Consider the following 25,226-nt stretch of genomic DNA (forward strand, 5'->3'; position numbering starts at 1 on the left):
CCAACACACAAACCAGAAGCTCTGAAAGTCATAGGGCTCAAGGCCCATCTTTGCCCCTGGGAGCAGGGATGCTGCTGCCCTGGGACGTGTGGGAAGGTTCCTTCTCTTCTCCTGAGAACTCAGGAGCGAGGAAAGAGGAACCCGTGGGGAATAGGAGTAATGGGGCTTTTATGTGGCATCTGTCTGCTTCACCCAAAAATCCTAGCAAGAGATCCATACTCCTTTGGCTGCTACATCAACCACCAGTTCCGGTGCTCCTCCTTTCTGGGGCTGCTCAAAATCCAGGCAAACCTATGCTGCCTAATCTGTATCGAGAGAGCCCACCCTCTCTACCCTGCCAGAGGGGTAATGCTTTCCCCAGAAGCCAGCGTCTGTCCCACCAGTGCTCCTGCCACCAGACATCATTTGGGAAGCACTGGGGAAGCCCTGGGTGATGGTGGACCACCCCTTCCCTTCTCCAAGCTTAGGGACTCTGGGGGTAAGGATGGTGGAGGGCTTGTTGTAACAGGGTCAGCATGCAGCTGCTTTTTACAGAAATCTAGATAGCTTTGGCATGCTCCATTATAAAGTTCTGTGTTCCTCTTCCTCTGTGTATGCGTAACAGGCATCCATCACCTTGATCCCACAGAGCCTGTTCTGATGCACCTCTGCCGAGGGAGGCCTGGGAGTCCCAAAGGAAAAACAATCTCCTGAGCCTTATGTGCTGTGAGGAAACACAATGGTGCAAGGAAGAAATGATGTGGAGGTAAGAGGCAGGATCTCTCAAGAAGTATGTCTGAAGCAGCCCCAGAGCCTGCCAGCAGCTACTGGTGAAGTACAGCCCTTCCCGCACACGCACGGGTCCCGGGGAGGACGGCTCACTCACCTGCCGCAGACGCTGCCCACACACGACAGCCCGGCACCGTTCCCTGCTCCTGGCTGGCAGAAAGGGTTTTTCCTGGCTTTCCTTCCACCGGAGCGAGCAAACGAGGGAGCTCACGGGGAAAATCTCTTCCCTTCCTCTGGCAACCGCCTGCCAAAAAACAGGTGCTCCTGCCGGCTGCCCTTCCTGCTGCGGCGCGGCCAGTGTGGAGGACAGGCTGCAAGCCCTCACCTCTCGCTGGGGCAGGTGCATTCCCCAGCAGGGTGGCGTCTCAGCAAACCTGCTGCTGGCCTTGGAGAGGCTCCAGAGCCGCGCCGGTGTGCAGGCACTACTCCTCCCTCCCTCCTTCCCTCCCTCCCTGGGCAGGATCTGGCCGCGCACCGATCCTGGAAGGTGGCTCATTTCCTCCTAGCTGGAGGTGAAGGGGTGCCAGAGCCAGGGAGCAGCTCCCAGGCAGCAGGTGAGAGGAAGCCTGCAGCCAGGTTGGCAGCGCTAGGGAAGATTTGACACATTCAGCAAGTATTTGATATTATGTGGTATTGAATAACATAGCTCCTGCGCTACGGTATAGGCCAGGGCCATCTGGTCGCATCAGGACTGGATCTTTGTATGGCATTAGTCCAGGCAGGCACTTAAGTCAGGCAAGATGTCATTGCGGTGCCATCTCCCCATCACCAGGCAGCCGCAGTTCCCCTCCTCCCTGGGAGACAGCGGCATCAGCAGAGCCTACCATGCTGCAGAAGAGCTGAATTCCTGCTAGTCTAGCGGAAAGAAAAGGGTGCCCATTTTGAGAGCAATCAGGGAAACTGAAAAGGAATCACTCTAGAGTGGAAGAGGAAAAAAAGAGAGTAGCAGGAACGTTGAAGCCAGCAGGGGAATGGGACCCCTGGACTGAGTGCATGCCCCCTCCTTTGTGGCTGGGCTTAAAGACAGCAGAAGGGATCGCTACTGTGAGTCTGAGCAGCTGGGAGATGTAGGAAGAGAAGAACGGGGCTGAACAACAGCTCTTGCCTCACTAATGGAAGGGGACGCTCAGTTATGAAGTTGCAGGCTAGTTTTTTAGCAGGCTATGAGAAGGGAAGGTTAGGATATGCTAATACAATAGACACCAATTAGTGTGACAGCTTCAGGAATTTGTCTGAGTAAAATCTGACAGATCTTTTGAAACTTGTGAAGTATCATCTGTCCAGTGGTTGTTGTCCTAAACCTAAAACAACAAATGGCATGTGGTGGATTTCCCTATACAAACACCCATGAACAATGAGCTTGCTCCTCCCCAGAAAAACCTGTCCTTTAGTTGGGCCAGTTAACAAACACGTCATCCAAGGGGAAACCTTATTCGGCTTTAAAGATAGCCATATATTTGCTTCGAAAAGGGGGCTGTAACTTTACAAGAGCATGAGGTGCTTACCAGCTCCTTTAGAGAGGTACCAAAAGGAGAAACAACGCAATGCAGACCACGAGAGGAAAATGAAAAGTGCCTTTGCACCCTGAGAGAATTCAGAAGACCATGAGCATACAAAAGCATAATCCAGTTACAACTTAATTCTGAAAACATTTCTACAACACATGTGTGGGAGACTGACCTTGGTCTAGTTTTCCCAGTATAACAGAGACTCATGTATCTGTTGTACTTTCAGCAGGTCTTTGATAATTCTCAGTGGTAACACTCTGCTGAGCCTGACTTTTAATGTTCTCCCTCACAAACAATGTTTTAGCCACGAAGATCAAGTTCAAAATCCTCTTGAAGCGAGTTTGCCAGCTGCCTGCTTAGGCTTCACCCAGCAGGCCTCGTATTGCCTTTAAAATCTTTCTAATGAGGGTGACACATGGGCATACTTTTAAGCATATTAATCACCACTTAGAAATCATTCTTCACCTGTATATGCTTCTTCCTCTTATTAGGACAAGGTTCTTCTTTTTCAGAAAGATTGATTCCATTTCTCTAAACCACATCTATTAAAGCAGTGGCTTCTACCACTCAATTTAATCTGACAGAGAGAAGGGAAAATTATACCCCATGGGAGTCTAGCAAATTAAAATGGGTGTGTTCTGAAAATTTAAGAGGGAACTAGTTTCTAAAATATTTGCTAATTACATTAATTACATCCTCTTTCTGTACAGGAAGTATCAAGATGATTATATGGGGAGGGGGGAAGGAAGAAAGGGTGTTAAGCTAGCACATTAACAGACCAATTCCATCGTAACGTCTTCCTTTTGTTCCTGTGAAATCTATGCTTCATACAGGTTAAAGCTGCAAAATGAAAAAAGTAAGACTAAAGAAACTTAATTCCACGTTCATGGACAAAGCACTCAACTGAAGTCTCCCAGGTCGTAGGAGCTCGTGGAATCATCTGTTTTGCCACGGTGTTAGCCTGGAAATGAGTCGAGTATCCCTAGTGGTAATACAGCTTACACGTTACCCAGCCTTGGCACCACCATCTTCTGGATAATATTAGTAGTAGTATGTAGAAAGCATTTGTCAGTTCTCTACGATTCAGGATAGGAAATGGAAACAGTAATGTACGGGCTGTTATAATACCATATAGTTCCATGCTCAATCAGTAGCTTAAACTTTTGATGTATGTGAAGTATTCCTCAGTGAGACAGTGTGTCATGCACTGACAACAAAGGATGAAAAATTTACTTGTTCCCCACCTCATTATAAGTAATTACTCCCTGCCTTTTTCTATATACGAGTACTTTGCAGAATGACTTTTTAGGAGAATTTCATTGAAAAAATGAACTAAAAGGATTGCAGATGCTGGAAAAAAGACAAGCAAAGATTAATTTATCAGGGTAATGGGAGAGTTATTACATAAGGTTTGGACTTTATTCCAGATTTCAGAGTCTGAAACTGGGCTGCCTTTTTGTCCTGCTGAAATGATTGTAACAGATGAGACAACCCGTCTCTAGGCAGGAGGCAGAGGCTTGAGCAAGGGTTGTAGCTCAGGTGTGCTTTACCACTAGACAAAGGTTGCCCTCACAATGTAATTGGTTTTTAGTCTGTGACTGGATACCCGCTTGGAATAACACCGACATCTGTCTTAACTACAGGCAGTCCTTCGTATGGACATAGGCAATTTGATATAGAAAATAAAAGGCTGATGATGATTTCTGCAGCACAATAACTCCAAATTAGAATTCTAGCAGAAAAGGCTTACAGAGTTTGACCAGCTCTTGTGAAATAGGACACACTTTTTGTCAATAGAAATATGCATACCTGCCCTAGCATGAAGGCACAAAGATCAGTCTTACACTAACACAAATTTATTTTTTTTTTCTCTTGGCTTGTAGGCCTCATGGAAAGGGCGGATTCCAGGAAAGTAGAAGGGAGTGAAGGTTGTTGCCTTGTGTTCAGAGCAGTGACTGCTGCACAAATGCTTCTAGTGGGAGAGTATAGGATCAGGGAAGTCTAATCTATGCTGTTGCATTTCTGATCTTGCCAGGAGAACATAATAATGTAAAGCATCCTTGAACCAGGTCACTGCTGCTGTGTCTTGTGGCTTCTGTCCAGATTCATCGGAGGAAGACTGCCATCTAAGAGAGGCTGAACTGCAGGGCCCTGCCCTTTCTGGATTTGGTCTCTCAGGTATTGAATTTCGAGATGCTGCATTTCTATGATTTTCTCACTTTCCTTCTCTGCATCCAACCTCAGGACAGCTGGGCTGGACAGTAGTTCATTGGAGGGAGCTAGAAGATAAAATCAAAGAGGATGGTGCAGAGTAACAAACGTACAGCTCATAGAGTTCTTTGGCATGAACAAGGAAAGGCACCTTTCATGGCTGAATGAGTAGAGCTAAACAGTAAGATTCTGCAGTATTTAGCAGCTTCTACAACTACCATTACAATATAACAGGCAGTACCAGCAGGCAGACAAACTGAAATGATATGCAGACAGTAACAGAATTGTTCACCAAGGACAAAAAGGGCTTCTGGAATGAGTACTGACAATATGGAAAACATCTAAGAAGTACTATTCACCTGTGTCTTGAATTGCTTGCTTTTTCTTGGTTAATCTTAGTGTTGACCGGAGGTCATGTACCTGCGTGTGGGCCACCTTCAGTTCTTGCCGCAACTCATTAATTTCCTTAATCAGACTCACATTTTCCTGCAAAAAACCAATATGCCCTATTAGGAAAAGCACAGGTACTATCAGGCTCAGCAATATATATCTTCATATCATTGGGAAGGACACTGACCAGTATAGAATCAGTATCACAGGCAGAAGATACAGGGCAATCAGTACAGTACACAACATCTCAGATAAGGCTACAGTAGATTTGACCCAAAACATGACAGTACTGAAACCATGTTAGCTCAATAAGCTAATATTTCTTTTGCTTTTTTGACTGCACCTTGAAAAAGGTACCAATTGTTTCAGAAAAGGTATTGATCAAATGCACGGAGGGTGATGCCATCAGGTACAACTGCATATGATGTCTGGATGCAGTCTACAGCCTAGGAAGTCCCTACAGTGCTGACTGTTAGAGACAGGTAGGACATATTATAGAAAAGATCATACTATACATGCCTCAGTTCAAGCAGTGGCACTTCAAGATTATTCAGTGTTCTTGTGTATCCACGTGACCAAAGAAGCCATTACAAATACAGAAGGCTGGAGGGAAAACTAATAGTCTAACAACAAGCAACTTGCCAATTGGTAAGAATAATTAAAATAATCTCGACAGTTCTAATCATCTGTTGCAGCTGTCACTAGTGCAATGTACCTATGAATAGTCACTCAAAGACGAATGCGCGGCTCTGAAAATCTAAGTACAACTGAGGAATAATAGAAATACAGAGCTAGAAGGCCATCAACATGTCATTTACTTTTTCAAGCAAGTCCTCACAGAAGTTTGTCTAAACTAGTCTTAAAAGCCCCTGTGAAGGACTGGAAAGCCATGATAATTCCTCCTGGCTGTAAAGTCTCATTAATATACTAGACTTCAGAGAACTGCTTTTTCTTTGAAGAAACCAGGCTGGTTAGAACCTTTGATATCTTCATCTTCCAGATGTTTTATTAATTTGGTTTTAATCATCATTTCATGTTAGGCCTACTGATCCAAGACATCAAGTATTATCATTATGAGTACCATCTGTCACCCTATTCCAACAAGGAAATTCTTCAGGTTACGTTCTGAAGCCATCTCCTTTTGTGCCAAAAGGAAACATCTAACTCACAGAAGGAGTAAAAAAATTAAAACAGGGCCAGGGAAGAAGATCACTGCTGCCTAGGCCTGAAGAAGCACTATGAATAAACAGCAAAGAGCAGATGACTTAGGAGGGCATTGAGGTCTAATGACCCTGAGGAAGCATAAAAAAGTAACAATGAAGAACGGGCTAGTGAGGGGAAAAGGAAATGCTGACTGAGCAGAAGGAGATCATGGTAAGAAGAAACCGTAAAAGAGCTGTCCTCCTAGGATGTTTGGTGTGGAGGTTTAGATCCTGTCACTCCCCATGAAAACAATTTGGATCTTTGGCCCCAGCAGTCACAAGTTTACCTTGCCTTGTAAGGAACAAGGATTCTGAGCAAGAGAACTTAGTGCAAATAGGCATATTCGTCATGTGTTTCTGCACTTCCTCGAAAAACCTGGATGTGAAAAGTAGAAAGTTCTTCTGAATTCAGACCAGTAGGCGTGGGACTATGTGGCCAAAGAAAGTAATTTTTTTTTTTCTTTTCTTTTCTTCCTCCAAGATTACTTCCTAAATACTGCCACACAGCAAGTACAGGTTGGAACTCAGACAGATGCAAATTGACTACGATTGCAATTATAAATACTGCTTGAAATAAAACCCAAGTACATTAACTGCTTAAAAATATCCAGGAAGCAGAGATTCCCCGCCTCCTTTTACATTAGGGAATGGGGGAAAAACAAAAGTATCCACAAAACAGCATCAATTTCTGACTTCAGAGATCTTGCTCATTCTGTCCAGAAAATTATAGAACTTCAGTAGCTTAATGAATATTATCCTTGAATGGAAGCACTTAAAAAACGCAGGAACTTCTGGCAAGGAAGCAAACGAAAACTGCTTCAAAATCCTAAGAAACCATAGTGGTAAGGCTACTAAAGTGTCTTTTGTGCAGCTGCTTCCTTTTTCCCTCTCCAGACCACAAGGAAAAGGCTTATTACCTGCACGATGCGCGTGTAAGCAGCTTGGTGGATTTCCTGATCCTTCACCACCTTCTTTTTTAAAGCTGCCAAATTCCTCTCAAGATACTCTCGCTGTCTCATGTACTCCTGCTGCAAATCTGTGTCTACTGCTTCAGTCTCCACCTAAGGGGGCACAGCATGTTGCCTCAGTAATTACACTACCAGAGAAATTAATCTGCAAGGAGAAGGCAAAGGCCCTGACTCACCGTGTCTGATTGCTGCACATACTTGCTGTAGAGCTCACGGATCCCATCCTTCATTTTTTTGGAATCCTGAATGAAGCCCACACAACTATGAAGATCTGTTTTAAATCGTTTGATGAGAGTTTCCATATTTTGCTTCTGCAAGAATGATGTAGGTACATTCTTACTTCGCTCATTAGAGCACTCTATCATGTGCGATTTTCTACAAAGCCTAGTAGAACTGGTGAAAGTTCTCATATACTTTACTTCCATTTAATTTTTAAAAAATATGCCATTAATAAACACATTGGGGATGTGAGCACTACATACTGGATAGCAGTGATAAGTTTTAGCAGTAATAATAATCCAAGATGCTTGCATTAGGTAATGTAAGTGCCAGCGTCCAGAGATCTCATCTGAAAACCAGTGGCTTATTATCACAAATGCTATCCGCAACTGTCCCTTCCCATACAACCTACCTTGTTATGTAGAAACACCACGCAGTTAATGAGAGAAGGCAAAGGACAAAACACATATCAGACACATGCACAACTTGATGATTTCACATCAAGATTGCCTTCTCGGCTGCCCAGGGAGGTTGTGGAGTCCCCTTCTCTGGAGACTTTCAAAACCCGCCTGGATGCAGTCCTGAGTAATGTGCTCTAGGCAATCCTGCTTTAGCAGGGGAGTTGGACTAGATGATCTCTAGAGGTCCCTTCCAACTCTGAAAATTCTGTGATTCTGTGCTTCTCACTTGGTTTCTACCAGGCTCCTCTACCTGCTTCTTCAGTCCTGCACTGCCAGCTAAGCTCCTTCACTTTCATTTGCAGTCCCTTTTCCTCCCTCATGTCTGATGTGCTTGTTGTCAAACACAAGGGGTCCTTGTGTCCTCCATTAATAAGCCCACCCTTCATTTCATCCTACTAATGCCTACGTCTCATTGTAGGTGGTAGCCTGCGTGCTGCTCCTGTTTAGGCCAAGTGCCCCCAGATTTCAGGCTTGGGCAGGAAAGGGTGGTCAGTTAAGCATTTGACTCACTGCTCTGTTACACCCAGGAGAATATGTGCTGATTGAACAAACTGACACATAAATAATCGGATGTTTTTAATATCAACTCTCTAACCTGGTTGAAGGCTTGGAAGCTTTCTGTCTTTGTCCCCACTGACCAGAGACTCTCCTGGTCCTTGGACACAGTATTCCTGAACTACCTGTTTGCTTGGAGTAATGCTTCTGCAGTGTTCTGTCCCCACAAACTTCATTATGTATGACCTGCACAGTGGTTGTACCCCATACCTTCTGCCTCTCTCTGTGCATCTCACGATTGGCTGCCTTTAGTTTCTGTTGCAGTTGTGTGATGTTCAGCTTCAACTGTGTGCTCTCCTTATGGAATCGTTCCAGCTCCCTCTCCATCTGAAAGGAAGCAGGAGGAGGAAATCAGGACTAAAATGAGACACGAAAAAACAACACATAACAGGAAAATCAGAGACTGGAAATACAGACTTGAGGGAGTAGATCCCCCTTCAGGTTGAATTACAACATGAAAAAAGTCAATTTTGGAACAACACTGCCCTCTGTCAGGATATACAGAAAACACAAAAATGGATATTCAACTCCCTTTTGAGTGAGTTATTGAAGTGATGTGATGCCCCTTCATTTCCTTGAGCTGAACTGGAGCTCTACTGTTCCTTTTGAATAAAAATGGGCAAGATGGAAATTAACAGTCAATACTGGAAAGAGTAAGTGCAACAATAAGATTCTGATACTGACAAGAAACAAATGCATTGAAAAGCTGTGGGCACACATGCAGAATACAGGGAAAAAAAGTAATAAGGGTACTGCAGTATTTACTGGCATCAGGTGATGACCAGAAGTGAGAACAGGGCTTTCATCATGCAAGTCTGATGTACATACAAATTGTTCATGAGTTTGCGTTTTATTTAAAAGGCTTTTGTTCTGAATAAACAGACTTACGAAAGCTAATAGGTCATTGATTAGCTATGTCACCATAGTCCTAGTTTGGCTGAGCTAAAAGTACATCTATGGAGAGATCACAGTAAGTTTCTCTCATAAATATGTTGCCTCAATGAATTTGCTGCAAGCTAAGTATGAATAAATGGAAATTTTCCATGGATCAGCTGATGAACAGTAATTTGTCCACGTACCTAACACCTAAACAGAGTTATGTTTGCATAAGTCTGCAACTTTTCCGAGAGAAGTTCACTCTCTCTTCCTCCAGATCAGTAAAGGCAGTGTCTTGCAAAGTCTATGTGGTATGTGGAGGGCAACCACATAAGGACAAGATCTATTTTGAAGCAAAACTGATACTACTGAGAGTCTAGAATTAAATACTGAAACAGTAGCTTAAATAACTGTGTTGATTACTGGTAGCACGTGATAGAAAATTAAATAGCAGCTATTGTGCGCAAATATTTTTATTAGCTGTAAAGATATTGAATCAGTGCTGTGTATTCTCAAAAGAAGTCAAGGAACAAACAGGGTGGAGTCTTCCACGGGACTTGCCGGGTCATCTTTGTATTCAGACAAAGGGCTTAGTAGCAGAGGCCAAATCAGAGTGTTACTCACCTCATGGATCTGCTCCTTCAATGTTTTAATATCCTTTTCACGTGACTCTATTTGCTTTTTAAACTCCTCTATTCTGTAATCCAGTACAAACTTGAACTTTTCCAGTTCCTGATTTTTCTTTTTTAGGTCATATATATGCTTCTCCTGGGAGAAATCGGTACAGAGATCTGAATCAGACACAGCACTCTCAAACAGATCCCTAGGACTAGGTCCAAATATGGTAGAGGCAAAACCAGCAGTCACAGGTCTAGTGGAAGACTGAACTTCAGTTGTACATCTACACAGATTGGGTGGGAAAGGAGGGGACAAATAACACAGAGAGCCATCTACAGATCCCAGAACAGGGGATAAGAAACTCAACATCTTGAACTTGAGCTTCCCAAGAAAAGCTTAGAATGTCAACTATCAACTAAAATTCCAAACAAAAGATGGCAAATTCTTTAAGTTAAAACTGAGTCTCCAGTCATGTGACATTATCACAACACAATATTATTAAAATAAATTTCTGTATTAAATTAAGGGAGGGTGACTTTGATCTGAGCCAATTGTCCAGTTTCTCACCTTGTCTTGGATAGTGTCGGCTCTTTCTTGAATCTCTGTCTTTAGTGCCAAGATGTCCTTCTCCAGTGACTTAATGATGCCTTGCAGCTTCTGCTGTTCCAGTCTCATTTCCTCAATGTCCCTGTTTCGCTCCTTGAGCTCCTTCTGTAGGCTGTTCAACTAGAGATGCAAACAAATAAGAACTTAACACTCTCCAAAAGCTATGCACAACTTAGCCATCCTACTCTGTAAGATACCTTGTAGACAGTGTGGGATAAAGGATACCAAACTAAGATGTGATGAAAGAGATTCACATCACTTGAATACCTATAACTCAAAAGGGGGTTGAATATCCAGTTTTGCATTTTCTGTATATTCTGACAGAATACTCAGTGCACTACAAGGAATCAATTAATTTGTATCCAGAACCAAGAAGGGTATGGATATTATACCCAAGCATCAGCTTCAAATAACACTCAAGCCATGCAAAATTATTTTAAAGTGATCATGTGTCATACATCTCTAAAGATGTCAAAAGTAGACTGGAAGGGTGCCTAGTTCATAGTTCTTGGGTACTCTCAAAATCCCACCTCAGTACTAATATCTGTGAAGCCAAGAAAGCCGAAACCAAGGGATGGTGCTGGTCAAACTGTGAAGACCCATGAAGTAATCCCTGGTGTCGAGAAGACAACAGAACTGAAAACAGTACCATGATAATAGAGCGTATGAAGGAAGAGAACATCTCTGTCTCCAGATAGATACTGAAGAAACTGAAAAGAAAAAATGTCCCTCGAATGTTCTTATGCAAATGTAATACCCAGCCAATAAAAGAGGTAAAAGGTTTATGCTCCTTAAAAATCCTAGTAAAACCAATAAAAAAAGATGATGCATACAAAAGACAAAGTGTTTATTGCATTGAATGAAGCAGTAGAAGTATTTTTCTAACAAAGCAACGCAGTAGATCTTGGAAAAATGAAAAGGTTCATTTCTTTCCCATCATAGGATGAACAGTATTATTATTTATCATTTAAAACTACGTAACATAAAAAAGTGTACTAATAAAAGCACACGTCCTCTATCATCTATCTCTAATCATATCAGCAATACAATCAGCACACAGCTGCTTCTTCTGCCCAGATATTCTGAAACATTCAAACTGATATAAGAAAGGTCTACTATTCTCATATGAAATGCCACATATTTACAAACTAAATTAACAGACTAAATTGACAAGCCACTAATCGCATTCAGTCCTCGGCTACAGATCTTCACGTGCAGGTCTGATCCTATCTCAGAATAGGACATACCCTTTTATTCATGACTCCTATTTCTCCTTTCAGTTGCAGGTTTGATTCCTTTTCTTCCAAGAGCCGTCTCTCATACTTGATTTTGATTTCCAGGATTTCTTGGTCTTCGTCTTCTTCAATTTGTTTCTTAATTTCTTCATGTGCTTGAAGCTGCTGCCTCATATTCTCCTCTGCCTGCAGTTAAGGAAAGCAAACATTAGAGAAGACAACAGTAAGAGACTAATAAAGAAGAGAAGAATTCTTTGTTTGTAACTGTGTTTCTCCTGGGAGGATCTATATTTAGTGGACTCTTCAATTACAGCAATATAATTTAAGGTAACTTAACTTCTTAGGGGATTCATGTAACTTTAAAAACTGTTAAGACAAAAATAAAAAATTACTATTAAAAAAAAAATCTTGTTAAGGCTTGGATGCTTCATGTTAGGAACCTGGCCCAAATACTAACATCAGCAAACTTGTTCTAGCTGCAGAAAACGCAAACATGAGTAACACTTGAGAAGATTTTTTAAAATTGCTGTTTCTGATGCATTAGGACAAATAACCACTCAGGTTTGCGTCAGTCTCTGTATGCCTCTCTTCTCACATTCATTCTTCACATTCTTTCCAAATTGGTATTACAACATAGGGCTGCAAACAGTAATGTTGATAGAATTTATTGACTTTAGATATCTAAGTATCAGTTCTCTGGCTGCCCTTTGTCAAGCCAAGTCTTTGACATCAACGTGCAGGAGGTTTTTAATTACTCAGGGTATTTCTCTTTGTCCCTCAAATTATGCAGGCAGGAACCACAGGGACTCAGGGATGGATTCACCATTTTAGAAATGTTATCTCTACACTATAACAAGGAGATTGAATCTGTCTTCAATCACAGTAAATGTATCATCTAACCCTCATTAATAAACAGGAATTCTTGGATCTAGGAGAAAGAGAGGCAAAGCAGAGAATGCCAAAGGAGATTAATCTTAGCAGGTTACTTACTCAAGATACAAAGCCCAGAAAAGTTGGTAAGTCAGCTGGGTTTTCCTCATTACTATTCTACCTGTCAACATACATCCCCAAGGTTACAGCCAGATTAAGACTTGCACGGACAGAGCCTTTCCTTCCCAGGGAACATTTTATCACAGTTGGAGATAAAATTAGTCAATAATTCAAACTGCAAATCAAGTTTCCTACCTCTTCCAGCAGAGCAGATTTCTCGTTAAGTTTTTCCTCGTAATATTCTGTTAGCTCCTTCACAGCCTTGCTTTTGCTTTCCTCCAAATTGTGCAATTGTTTCTCGTATTCCTCCTGCATCCTCTGGGATTTCACTTCCAGCTCCTGGTATTTCTCATTTTCCATTAACAGCTTCTGATTACTGTCAGATTCTGGTAACAGGAAACATATGGAACAGACAAAACTGCTAGAAAAGAGAGGTGTATCCTATCCTTCTACAGCCATCAATGTCTTATTCTCTACTGTCTTTTTGGCAGCTGGTTACAATAAGTTACACTGGAAGCACTTAATCACACTTTTTTCATTAGATATCCAGACGTCTTAGACTCTGCAGCCATGCAAAATTTTACATCAGAAAACCATCTCTTGATTTTCCTGCTCTTCCTTTTACTTACCACTTCACTAACAATGCCTGTTCCAAAGCTGCCATTCACCTTTCTCAGTTGTGTCTCTAAATATTCTGCTATATCCCTGCTTGCTGCATCGGGACAGAATGTTGTTCTGTTCCAGCTTGAACAAATCTAAAACCTATACCAAAACCTGCCATTACAACAAATTAATAACAGCTAATTTAGGCATTGTCTTAAGACGACAACCACAACAGAGCTGTATAAGCACAACTGTTACAGAATATGAGCAGGCAATGGGCTCATTTATGGGTGGACTTGCTTTTTGTTACTAATTTGCATTATTTCTGCTTGATCTTGATGATGAATCTGGGGTCCAGGTATTTCCATGTTGTGTGCATTGTACATTAGCCTCCTTGCTGAACTGTATGACTTCACTATTCTTGCACAGTGAGCGATAAGATAAAAGAAGAAATTACTGATCTCAAAACCCAAACATCTAAGATACAGTGCCCATGTGCATGTTCTCATCATGGTCATGTCTGTGGTGCAGTTTAGACAAACATTTGGTCTGCAACATCTACATGACATACACGCATTTTTCCTTGTACTGGTACTCTAGCTATCCCTCGCTGACACATTACTTGCTATGAATCTAACACACTTCCTCCAGATTCAAATTACAAACACTTGTTATAGTCTAACCTAGCTGTTGCACCTCCCTGGCCTGTTTATTCATCAGCTCAGACAGTTGAAGCTGGTGTTGTAGCTCCTGTTTTTCTTTCTCTGCCTGTAAAATCTGGGGAAAAAAATAAGAAAAATACATTTTAATTTGAAACTAGGCAAAGCAGTGTCCAAATTGTTTGTGCTCATGCCCATGGTGGGGAACACATACATAACAGAATTTACGTTTGATGGCTGTCACCAAAATTCAGATGCCACGTGTCACTAAGCAAAGTTTTCCCAGAGATTAGTCAGCTGAGGGAAAGTAGCAAATGGAGTTCATATAATACAGGGTATTATAATAATGTATAATGTATAATCCTAATCTAACAACAAAAGTTTGTGAGCTACAAAAGTCTCCACTTCTTTGTGTGTGCCTGCTTGAGGAGAATTTGCAGTTCCATAAATTGTTGTCCAGATATTAAAGTTCAAGCTGCTTCCTATCTCACTTGAAGCAACCTTGAGGTCCTAAAGCGCTGACATTTGCAGAATGACATAAACCTACGCAAAAGTGAGTTTTGAATGCCATTTGCTTGGAATGTCTGACTACCACTACAAATGAGTGAATCTTCTAAAAAAGCACAAAGAACTGGAACAAGAAAATGGGTAAGAAATTTCCCAGAAAAGTTGGGAATTGTACCATAGGTACAATTTTTTCACTTTCTGCTCATAACAACTGTATGGATCTTGCATAAGCATAAATACTCCATTCGCCTGCTGGACACAACAAATAATAAAACTAGGAAGTAACCTGGCAAGCTTTCATACTGGAATCCTTCTTTATGTGCAGTCAAACTGAAATACTGCTTGAAGGGACCGTGTACAACTCATCAAAACAAGCAGTAACAACTCACCAGGACAGGATAATAGTAATCTAAAAGCTCAAAAAGAACATGAGGCTGACACAGAATTGAATCATGTGATATGTAATATCTCACTTCAAGCCATCTTACTGCCATAGAAATTGCTACTGAATCACTTGCTTTCTAACTCTAAAAAGGGTCCAGAAATACAGCAAATTACAGGTCAGAAATTCGGTGTGTGCACCAGACAGATGGACAGAATAGAATGAACAGACACAAATAGATAAGACAGTGGCAAGTATTATGGTGGCTTTTGCCTTTCAGGGAAGTCCTGCTTCATGACCACAGAGAAATCAATAAACACACGAACAGAAGAAATTCAGGGAATATATTTTACTTCTGTTTCCAAAAAGTATATAAGATATCTCAGCAGACGTTCTTAAAACAGCTAAGCGGTCAGGGCATAAAGAAGACAGCATTAAAGTGAGTAAGTGTTGGATCCTGCAGCAGCTGCAACCTTACATGTGACGGAGCTTTTAAGGCATGGTCCCATTTCTACTCAAGGGTGATATAGCTTGGTCTCAGGCAGCATTTATTGCTGGAACTGGTTTTATGTGAAGATACTTATAGGCTACCTAGGAGAACTCTTGCACCCCCTTGTAGTTACAAGATACTTGACTCAAAGGTAGCTTCATGCTTTACAAATATGAAGAATGTCTTTAATGGAAGGGAATGTTTCATTTTTCAGATGCTTTATGGTATTCATACATACATAATGCAAGCTTGAATTCAACTCTTCAGTGAAAGATTTCTTGGTATTTGGTTCTGCAATATGAATCATACCTGGTGTTTGGTTTTGAGGGAGCTTATTTCCTGAGTGAAATTTTCTTCCAATTCCTTTATTTTTTCATTAAAGTAGATGTCCTTAAGACATAGCTGGTAATCATTTTCTGTCTGTAGCTCTTTCACACGGATCTGCAGGTCTAGCATTGCCTGACTCTGTTAGGACATGGATGACAGGACAGTTTTAACAGAGAGATTATTTTCCACTAGCAACATCTTGTTACGGATGTTTTATTTACATGCACATATTTATGAAAGACAGCCTTTGCAGAGAATTTTCAGACAGACAGACCAAGAATAAGTTCCAGAAGTAAAGTTCCTTGGTTATCTCACAAGATGGTTTATAGAAATGCAGCTTCTGACTTCTCTACTGCATTAAAAATGCTTTCGAGAGACTGGGAAAAGTATTAGAGAAAAGTCTAAACTTTTCTCCACACTAAGTGTTCATACAATGCAGTTTGTATATTAACAAAAAGCTGCAGCTACTTGCTGTAACCTTTTATGACAAAAGCCATGCAAGCCCTCTTAAACAGAAGGCCATATAGGAACAGCTAGTCACAAACATCATGCAAATGTAATTCATAAGCTGTTGTCGTGTCATGACATCTATGCACTAGGAATCCTATGGTACATGTTCACAAGTTGCTCCTCCTACCTTCTCTTCTATATCTGATCTCATGATCAGCACTTCCTCAGCATACTCAACTTCCTTTTCCCATTTCAGTATCCCACCTCCTTTATCATACACTTTCCATATAAATATAGAGCCATCCTCTGAGGCAGTCAGCAGAAATAGGTCATCGTTTGTTACAGACATCTTAGAAGGAAGAAACAACAAAATAATAGTAGAGATAAGGAAGAATGGAGATGCAGTTTGTTTTTATACCAGATTTTTCTCCCCACCCACATACTCCCTGTCATTTCTACCACAGAAAGTCAACAGTGGAAATACTAACATAGTCCCACTACCAACATTTTGATTATGTCCTCTACCCCTGCTCCACCCTGGTCCAGACAACAGGGGAAGGGAAAGAAAAGAAGAACACATGAAGACACTGGATCTGCTTCTGCTCTCAAAGCTGTAGGAAGATTTTTAAAAACCTGGAATAGAAAAGGCTGTCTAGACAGTCATAGCACAGACAGGCAATTTATATATAATCATAGCATGGTTTAGGTTGGAAGGGACCTTGAAGATCATCGAGTTCCAACGCCCCTGCCCCTCCCACTAGACCAGGTTGCTCAAAGCCCCATCCGGCCTGGCCTTGAACACCTCCAGGGATGGGGCCTCATCAACTTCTCTGGGCAACCTGTTCCAGTGCCTTACCACCCTCAAAGTAAAAAATTTCTTCCTAATATCTAATCTAAATCTACCCTCTTCCAGTTTAAAGCCATTCCTCCTCACCCTGTCACTACATGCCCTTGTAAAAAGTCCTACCCCAGCTCTCCTGTAGGCCCCCTTTAGGTATTAGAAGTCCGCAATAACGTCTCCCGGGAGCCTTCTCTTCTCCAGGCTGAACAATCCCAACTCTCTCAGCTTCTCCTCATAGGAGAGGTGCTCCAGCCCTCTGATCATCTTTGTGGCCCTCCTCTGGACTCACTCCAACAGGTCCATGTCTTTCCTATGTTGGGGGCTCCAGAGCTGGATGCAGTACTCCAGGTGGGTCTCATATGACAATTCCAAAGGTCTCTAGCTTTTTTCTTTGAGAAGTTTTTTGAAGCACAGATGGCTAAATGTTTTCTTTTGAATCTGCAAATAAACCCAGCAAGAACTATCTAGTAATAACTACTGTCACCTCCTCCAGGCCTCCTGTGACTGCATGCCCTGGCATAAAGTACCTGGAAGCTGACACAGCTTGCGAGTGAGGTGAAAGCAGCGTTCCAATAACTGAAGTTCATAGCTTAATGTTGGACTGTGCAGCTCTAAGTCAAGGTGCTGTATTTGACAGTGATACTTAAAATGTCAAAAGTACGAACAGTTTTAACAAGACAGGACATGTGGCTTCCTGGAGAAAAGGCACGGAAACGTTCCATGGTTGCAGGCTCTACTCACAATATCCCCACCTTTCAGATGCTGTTCATTAGCCATTTAGAAATATACTCTGGTTAGCAGACTAGCACTGCAATCTCTTTTGCTGTTTACCCTGGCAGCAAGTTGCTTAACACATTTATCTCATTCCTCCTTCCATTCTCACAAGAGGTTTTCAAGCCTGTGTAACTTTACCTTCCTCTTTCCAGAAAGAGCTATATCAAAGTTCTCCATCAGGGATATACCACATTATATATCCTGGTGTAAGCCACTTTTTAGCCAACGACAGCTTATCCAGTGGTATCTATTTCTAGAGACAGGACTTCTATGAATGCTGTAAAATTAATTCTCCATGTGCAGGCTCAACCTTAGTTTTACTGTATTATGCTATGAAATGGAAAGAAGAATCAGCACTAAAGAGGACATACAGCTGGTACTGCAGGGAAAAGAAAGTACTCTATGTTACCTTTGTAACAGCACCTGCATGGGCCTGATATTCGTTGAAATCCTTTGTCAAAGGTAATGGGTATTTCATAGCTCGAATTGTCCCCAGGGATGTACCAACAAATACCATGTGCCCGGAATGAGAAACAGCTACTGCAGTATAAACAACACCAAAAGCAGGCACTTCATGCTGGATCTAAAAAAAAAAAATAAATCAAACCACGACACAAACCCCACACATTACATTAAGTTTCCCAATACTATTTGATTACTTATTGCATAAGCAATTGTCATACCTCTGTCTGCAGCAAATAGTGCAGTTAAAAGAATCTACATGGCTATAGGAGTAAAGCCATGAACAATAATTAGTATTAAGCTTTATAGATATGCACTCTAAAAATTTCAAGCTAGGATCCACAAGTTGATCACCTCTGAAAGATCTAATAGTTATCACATACAATTTACTACTTTTCTGGACAAAAAAAATAATAATAATACACATAGCCTACAGTGGTAGATGCAATACACTCATATTTCAGCAAGACAGTTGATACAATATTGCCAAGCTAGTTTGTTAGCTGGATTACAAGATTTCTAGGTAAATCCAAGTGAAGTTATAAAAATACAAAACTCCAACAAAATCTCAGGTTTCATGGTAAAGGACGTAAGAACACAAGAGAAGTGTCTGTAAATATCACAGTTATCAAAACCAGACTGATCCCTATGGATGATAAGGAAACCAAAGCACTAGTACCCTCCCCACAGAACTTAGCAAAATCCCAGAATGCTTCTTAGCTCACCGAAGAGTCTGAAATTTCTTTAAGAGTTTGGTCAGATCCAACAGCAAAGATGATTTTGGCATCAGAAGACAGGGCAATGCTGCTGTAGATGCAGGACTTGAGCACACATTCTGACTCCCTTTTACCTGTCAACAAGTTCCACTCATACACAGCACCATGTGTATCACAGGAGACAAATTTAGCATCATCTGCACTCCATTTAACTGCATGTATCTGGCAAAAGCAAAACACCACAAGGAACCCGATGTGTAAGTTATAGACAGAACAGCATAGAGTCATTTTACTGGTAAATCTATGACAACTTTGGAATCATATTTTTAAGCCTTACTTAAAAACCCCTAGATGTTTCTAAAATAATTCCATTTTAGCATTCAAAAAAAACCAACAAACATCAGTAAGAACTACTTTATGAACACACTGTCAGGAAAAAGCTCATTTCAATACTGAGTAGTACATTTTTATAATTTATTACTGGGATATTTCTCCTGGTTCAGCTACCTGCCCTTCATTCACCTGCAATTTAAGGACAGACTCTTTAGATGTATCTAGTGCATGTATACATTGATTTCTGACCAAAGAAAGCTGACTTTCGTATTTTTAATTTTTGGGCCCATTTTTGATCCAAAATTATACTTTACCTTTTCAAAATGCATCTTACCAACTAGTTCATACTTTAATGAGTTGTATCGTATAGGATTTGTATACTAACCTTCCCACTATGTCCTTTCAGATTATTAATATTCTCAAAGGTGATGCTGGAATAAATTTGAATCACATTTCCATTAACTGCAGCAAAAAGATGGCCTCTGTTACTGAATGAGCACTACAAAAAGAACATAACCACCCATTACTGCAGATGCAGCGGATACAAAAATTCCCACACTGAATTTCAATGACATTGTCTAATATCAGACTTACACAAAAAGAAAACTCTATGACATAGTTAGTCTCTTACTGCTTTCTTAATTGGTGCTTTCCCCTGTAAAATTCAGTCCTTGAGTATTTCTGAGCAAACTATCCCTTCTGCTGCTTCCTACGTCCACAGTTATGCATCACCGTCCAGGCTCATCTTCCAATAGTCGGAATCTTTTTCTCTATGCTTTGATATCCTAAATCCTACTAGAATCTGTTGCAGAGGTTTCTATCTTCTGTCATGTTCTTCACCACTCTGCTCCCTGTAACTCCCCAATTTCATTTTTGCATCACTCCTTACCTCTCTACACTTTCTCACAGCAAACTCCTTGAAAACATGCATGTCCTCATACAGTAGACTTATAAATCGCAGTTTGTCAGAAAACCCAACCAAACAGAAAAGGCCAGTGGGATGAAGTGATACTGTGTATGCTTCCTCCCGATATTCCTTATAAAGCTCCAAGGTGCTGAAAGAGAAAACCATTGCGCAGTATGGAATAGTACAAACTCCCTATGCACACTTCACAGGAGGCTATCTGGCCTGGCAAGGACACCCGCAGCTACAATCTGACTGCTTTGTCCTTGAGGAAATGTGTTGTCATTCGGTTAAGTATGTAAAGATGTTACAGGAAGCAAAGGCAAATCTGAACTTTTTGGTTCACAGAGGCGTGGAAGGTGCAAGGGCAAATCCTTGTTTACTTTAATATAACGAAGAAGGTAAGTGAACCGCTGATTGCAAACCCACACAAATATCTCTTCTGAGGCTTGTTTTTCTCCCCCTCTCCCTCCATAGAACCTTGAAAGGTGGAGTCATTTTGCTTAAGAACTATGGCTATGAAGCAAGAGATGAGACAACAGTATCTTAAGACGAATGAAACATTCCTGAAGATTTTTTTTTTCTAAACACATGAGAAGTCTGACACAAAAATGGCTTAAGAGACAAGGCTTTGGATTCTTTTGGCACCAGTTTTAAAGGCACTGCATGTTCACACTCCCCAAATCATGTCATTAAGACCATTTGCATCCCACACCACTCAAGAATTTTACCAGAACCACGCTCTCATTCGTATGAGATTGCTGCTGATGCCTGCTAAATACAATACATGAAAAAATAAGAGGTAATAACAAACACAAACAACTCTTTACTTCGTCTTGTAATTCCAGATGCGGACAGATCTATCCAGGGAACAAGTAGCAAGAATGGGTTTCCAAACACAGATGTCCAGACCAGTGATCGAAGCAGAATGCAATGGGAAATTCAGATATGCAAAATAATCTGTCTTCTCCTGAGAAACAACGAGAACATAAAAAAATCACAAATATTTCACTGCAGGCAGTAACTCAGTAAGAAATCTGTCATAGCTCTTTGCATACAATAATCAAACAGATTTGAGGAAACCACTTAATCCTTTCATTGCACCGGTCTGCACATAATAATGTTAACAACTTAGCAATGTTAACAACATAACAACGGTAGAATCAATTTTAACTTAATAATCAAGAAAAGTGATGCAGGGAAGATGTAGGGTCTGTAGTTCTCATACACCAGTGAGAGCAGAACATAATTGTAGGTGCATAAAGAAATGCAAGTTAGATAAATAAATAAAACTGGACTGCAAGAACTCAGTTAAGACCTTCTGGTCAGATACATATTTAAAAATAATCAAATGCTGAGTGATAAACAACTTAACCAGGATGTTTAGCTAGTACATGCTGGAAGTGAAGCACCAATTAAATTTTAGGCTGCATGCAGAAAAAGGACCTGTAACTACAAAATCTCTTTTTGTAAAGATCTTTCCGTAAGCCTGTACAGGTTATGTATTTAACTCCACGCAAGTCTATTTCATGATAATACATTTATCTCTTGTCTTTGTACTATTTAATTCCTTCAGAGTAAGGAATATTTTTCATTATGTTTGTCCTTCACAAAGAGGCTTCACTTCTAACTACTATTTTAGAGTAACATGAGATTGCCATGGCTGTTCCAGCTTTATTGTTGCATTAAAGTCTCTGCATATTACAGAGGAGCATAAACTACTACAGTTACGTTAAAAATCTTTCTCTTAAAGCCTTACTTAAGTGGTTCAACAGTGACATGGACCCTTGAACGGTCTTAAGAGTGTCCTCTATGATTCTGCTGAATAACACCAGGTATTCATATGGAGGGATGCTTGAACAAGGGGCTACTGAAATACAGCTCTTAGAGAAGCATTCAGAACACTTCATATCATGAGCTTTAAGGGTTCAAATGCTATTTGATGGATTTTATGAGAATGCATCATAGAAATCGACACTGAATAGCCTGTGCCAGTACAATACATCCTTTACTAAACACGATGGCTGTGGAATATGGTAAGATTGCACTCACCTTCAGAAGATCGGTGACCATAGTAAACATGTAAAGCTGATTTTCATTTGTGTTAACGACCATTGTTTCCTCAGAGGGGCTGAAGCATATACATATAATCTCCTGTCTGCCTGATTTTTTTGGCTCACTGCTGAACAGGTCCTGAGGAAGCTGCACAAGAAATGCATCCCATGGGATACTCCGGGTCTCCATGTTTTAGTAGTAGGCATGCACACACACAGACTCTTGCTATAAAGCTACTCTAATAAGCATATACATAACATCAGTAAGACAACTTGGATATTTAATAGTACATAACTACTGTAAGGCAGGGAATAGAGGACAAGAAAACCTAACTGTATCTATAGCATTACAGCTGAAAACAGTATCAGAGGACATTTCAGCAGTAATCTTACGTACTGCATTAAACAAAATGAAAATGGTAGCAAAAAAACATCGATGAAAAAACCCAGCAAGTGTCAGAATGAAAACTGCCTGAAAATTGTGATCTCAGAATTCTTTGCACTGTATCATTCAGGTTGATAATAGTCTTATTACATGGTCTCATGCATAGGGAAGATCTGACCTTTTAGGCCCAGAGTATGAAGGCTTGACCAGGTCATCAGAGTTAAATGTTCTTATCCAGACGCTCCAGTAAGTCAATGCATACAGCTTGCCATAGAACTGTTAGAAATCTTACTAGATTACTTTAGAGTGCACAAATCTCATGACAGCCATAATAAATATCTGAGGGGAGAAAAGCTCTGCCTTGAAAAAGCCAAGCAGCCTAATTCTTCAAAGCTGATGTACATTACTTCTTAGCTCCAAAGGTCTCCATAAATAAAAGTTTCTTAAAGGTTTCCTGAAGCTTAGCAGCCTCAGAGCCCATATTACATATAGGAACATGCAGAGCTACTTTGCAAAAGGACATCTGTCACTAACTTTGAGTGTGACCTCTGGCAAATCCCTTCCTTTTTTCTCCCTACCCAGATTTCTTGACTCTCCTTGTAGACCTCCTTTTCCTTGGTCTTCTCAAACAGAAGAACAACTCCTGGGCTAGATGAACATGCAAAGCCTTTGGAATAAGCTGCAACTGCAGATATTTGAGGCAAAGAATCCTGTTGTGAACCATTCTCTTCAGAGGCCAGTCCACAAGAGACATCAGAAGAACTGCAAACAGGAAATGCATGAAGACTTAAGACTAAAGGACAAAACAAAAAATGCTTACCAGCAGCAATCAAAATATTGTAACCAATTCATAAACTGGACAAGAAGGAAATAAGTGAATGACCTGCAACTTATCTGCATGCACATGCGTGAAACTATTAGTATTTAACAGATTTACCTCTCATATTCGTTTGTGGTTGCATCTTCTTCTAGTTCCCTGGGTGGTTTTTTGTACTCTACAGTTGTCTCCCAGTGCAGCTCCCCAGTTTCAAACAAGATAAGTTTGCCTGTGTCAGTACCACATATAACTTCCTCCTTGGACAGCCAGGCATGGCACAAGTAGTTTTGCGGCTCTCCCTTTTGTAAATTCGTCTGTTTCAAAGTTCCTTCACTATACTTAAACAGTTTAAAAAAGCCGTTTCCAGTGACACAAACCTGTGCATTGTCTTGAGGACTAAAGCTCACCTATGGAAAAAAAAAGAAAGAGAAATTATTTTACACAACTATGTTTATAAATAAGCAAATATTATACCTGTTCCAAAGACTTTCAATACCAGATACAGGAAAACAAACAAGGGAAGAAGATTCATAGAAACATAAAGGAATACAGAAGAGACTAAGAAATAGCCATCATAACTACATATTGCAGTTTTCCCCCTTTCAATTTTTACATGATTCTACAAATACATTAGCTCGATTAAGCTAAGACTATATCTGAATCACAATTCAATACCAAAGAGAAAGTTGTCTCTGCCCTTCAGGATTAAATGACAAAAGTAAGGCCAAAATACCTCTTTACTGCTGTTTAGCAAGTTTTTTTTCCAGTAGCAAGCTTCCTGAAAAATGCAACCATTCATTCTTAAAGGCTAGGAATAAACTCTGTGTTTCTGTGTTTCAGGCAAACCTTGCCCATTATGAATATTAATTTACATAATTAGGTGTTTATTGGTGAAAACAGTGGAATAGCCATCCCAATACGCAACATGAAGGATATTAGGGGTAGTTAGACCTAATTTTTCATGTTTAATGGGACTTTAGACAGCAGTTGTCTTTACAGTCACTCTCCTCTCTTTAGGAATTGAGCTCATGAAGTCAGTAGTTCACCCAACCTCTGCTTGTAGCTGTACCCCAGAAAAACTGACAGCTGGGGTCCAACCAACCCATGTACTGACAGCCTCTAACCTCCCTGCAACAAAGATACTAAAAAAGGACACCCAAAGCAGGATGCAGGAATTGTTTGAGTGCCATCAGCCTGCTCCTAGCCACTCTTCCTAGGCTGCTTCTCTGATCTGCACATGGAACGGACTGCAGGAAGGAAAAGGGGCACGAGCATGCCAAGAGCTTCCAAGATGTGTGTTATACCTACTGAGCACAGCCAAGATATTTAATGAGTGTTTCTGCAGGACACGTTGCACGCTCACTGTTGTACTGGCCCCACACCATAGATCTCATGTGATGCAAGAGAATCTCATGTGATACAAGAGATACATACATGAGAATGTCCATTACTGGTCAAAGTAAAAATTTATTTAGCCCAGTGTCCTACTGCTGAGGAAGACAACAACAGACACCAAGAAAGGCCACGGAAACTATATGAAATCTACAGTGCGGGGCCCTCTCCTCCCTATCTTGCCCTGGATAGAAGCCATGTGGCCACAGGAAAACGTACTGTGCACGTATTCTGCTAACTGAACTTAGGTGCTCCCTGGCACCCAGTACATGTTGATCTAAAGTTTGATCCTTTTATCCACCTTTTTGAAAGACTGCAATAGGCTCCCAAAGCACCAGACAACTGTGAACCAAAACATTAAAAATAAGCCACAGAGAGGCTGGCCCAGCTCAGTTTTGGAGGCAGGTGTGCGCACCCCGGTACCCTGGCAAGGCCCAGGGGAACCGAATGGGCCCGGGCCCGGGGCTGGCACGGTGGATGTGGAGCCTGCAAGGGCCGTGGCCCTTACCTGGCAGATGCTGCT

At 41.1% G+C, this 25,226-nt stretch overlaps 1 protein-coding gene across 1 annotated transcript; it reads right to left on the reverse strand.

The window, feature by feature from the left end:
* Positions 1-4,346: 4,346 nt before the first annotated feature.
* On the reverse strand, positions 4,347-24,166 carry CFAP57 (cilia and flagella associated protein 57). Its single transcript, XM_009884869.1, has 21 exons — positions 24,158-24,166; positions 23,432-23,718; positions 23,073-23,256; positions 22,108-22,257; positions 20,886-21,025; positions 20,041-20,206; positions 19,537-19,650; positions 18,828-19,040; positions 18,050-18,223; positions 16,213-16,374; positions 15,558-15,713; positions 13,894-13,987; positions 12,803-12,993; positions 11,630-11,803; positions 10,344-10,502; positions 9,783-9,926; positions 8,493-8,609; positions 7,224-7,358; positions 6,997-7,140; positions 4,847-4,973; positions 4,347-4,555 (listed from the first exon to the last, which is right to left on the reverse strand). Exons 1-21 carry the CDS (start codon positions 24,164-24,166, stop codon positions 4,347-4,349), a joined length of 3,249 nt encoding a protein of 1,082 aa, XP_009883171.1.
* Between the last annotated feature and the right edge of the window lie 1,060 nt (positions 24,167-25,226).

The sequence above is a fragment of the Charadrius vociferus genome, unplaced genomic scaffold (assembly GCF_000708025.1).
Source record: "Charadrius vociferus isolate BGI_N301 unplaced genomic scaffold, ASM70802v2 scaffold163, whole genome shotgun sequence".
Lineage (NCBI taxonomy): Eukaryota > Metazoa > Chordata > Aves > Charadriiformes > Charadriidae > Charadrius > Charadrius vociferus.

Excerpts from the sequence above, each read along its gene's own strand:
- CFAP57 (XM_009884869.1), bottom strand. Across the intron at positions 10,503-11,629 it reads TAGGAGTCATGAATAAAAGG|TTGAACAGCCTACAGAAGGA; the intron begins GTATGTCCTATT and ends TTGCATCTCTAG. Across the intron at positions 4,556-4,846 it reads GCAAGCAATTCAAGACACAG|CTCCCTCCAATGAACTACTG; the intron begins GTGAATAGTACT and ends TTTATCTTCTAG.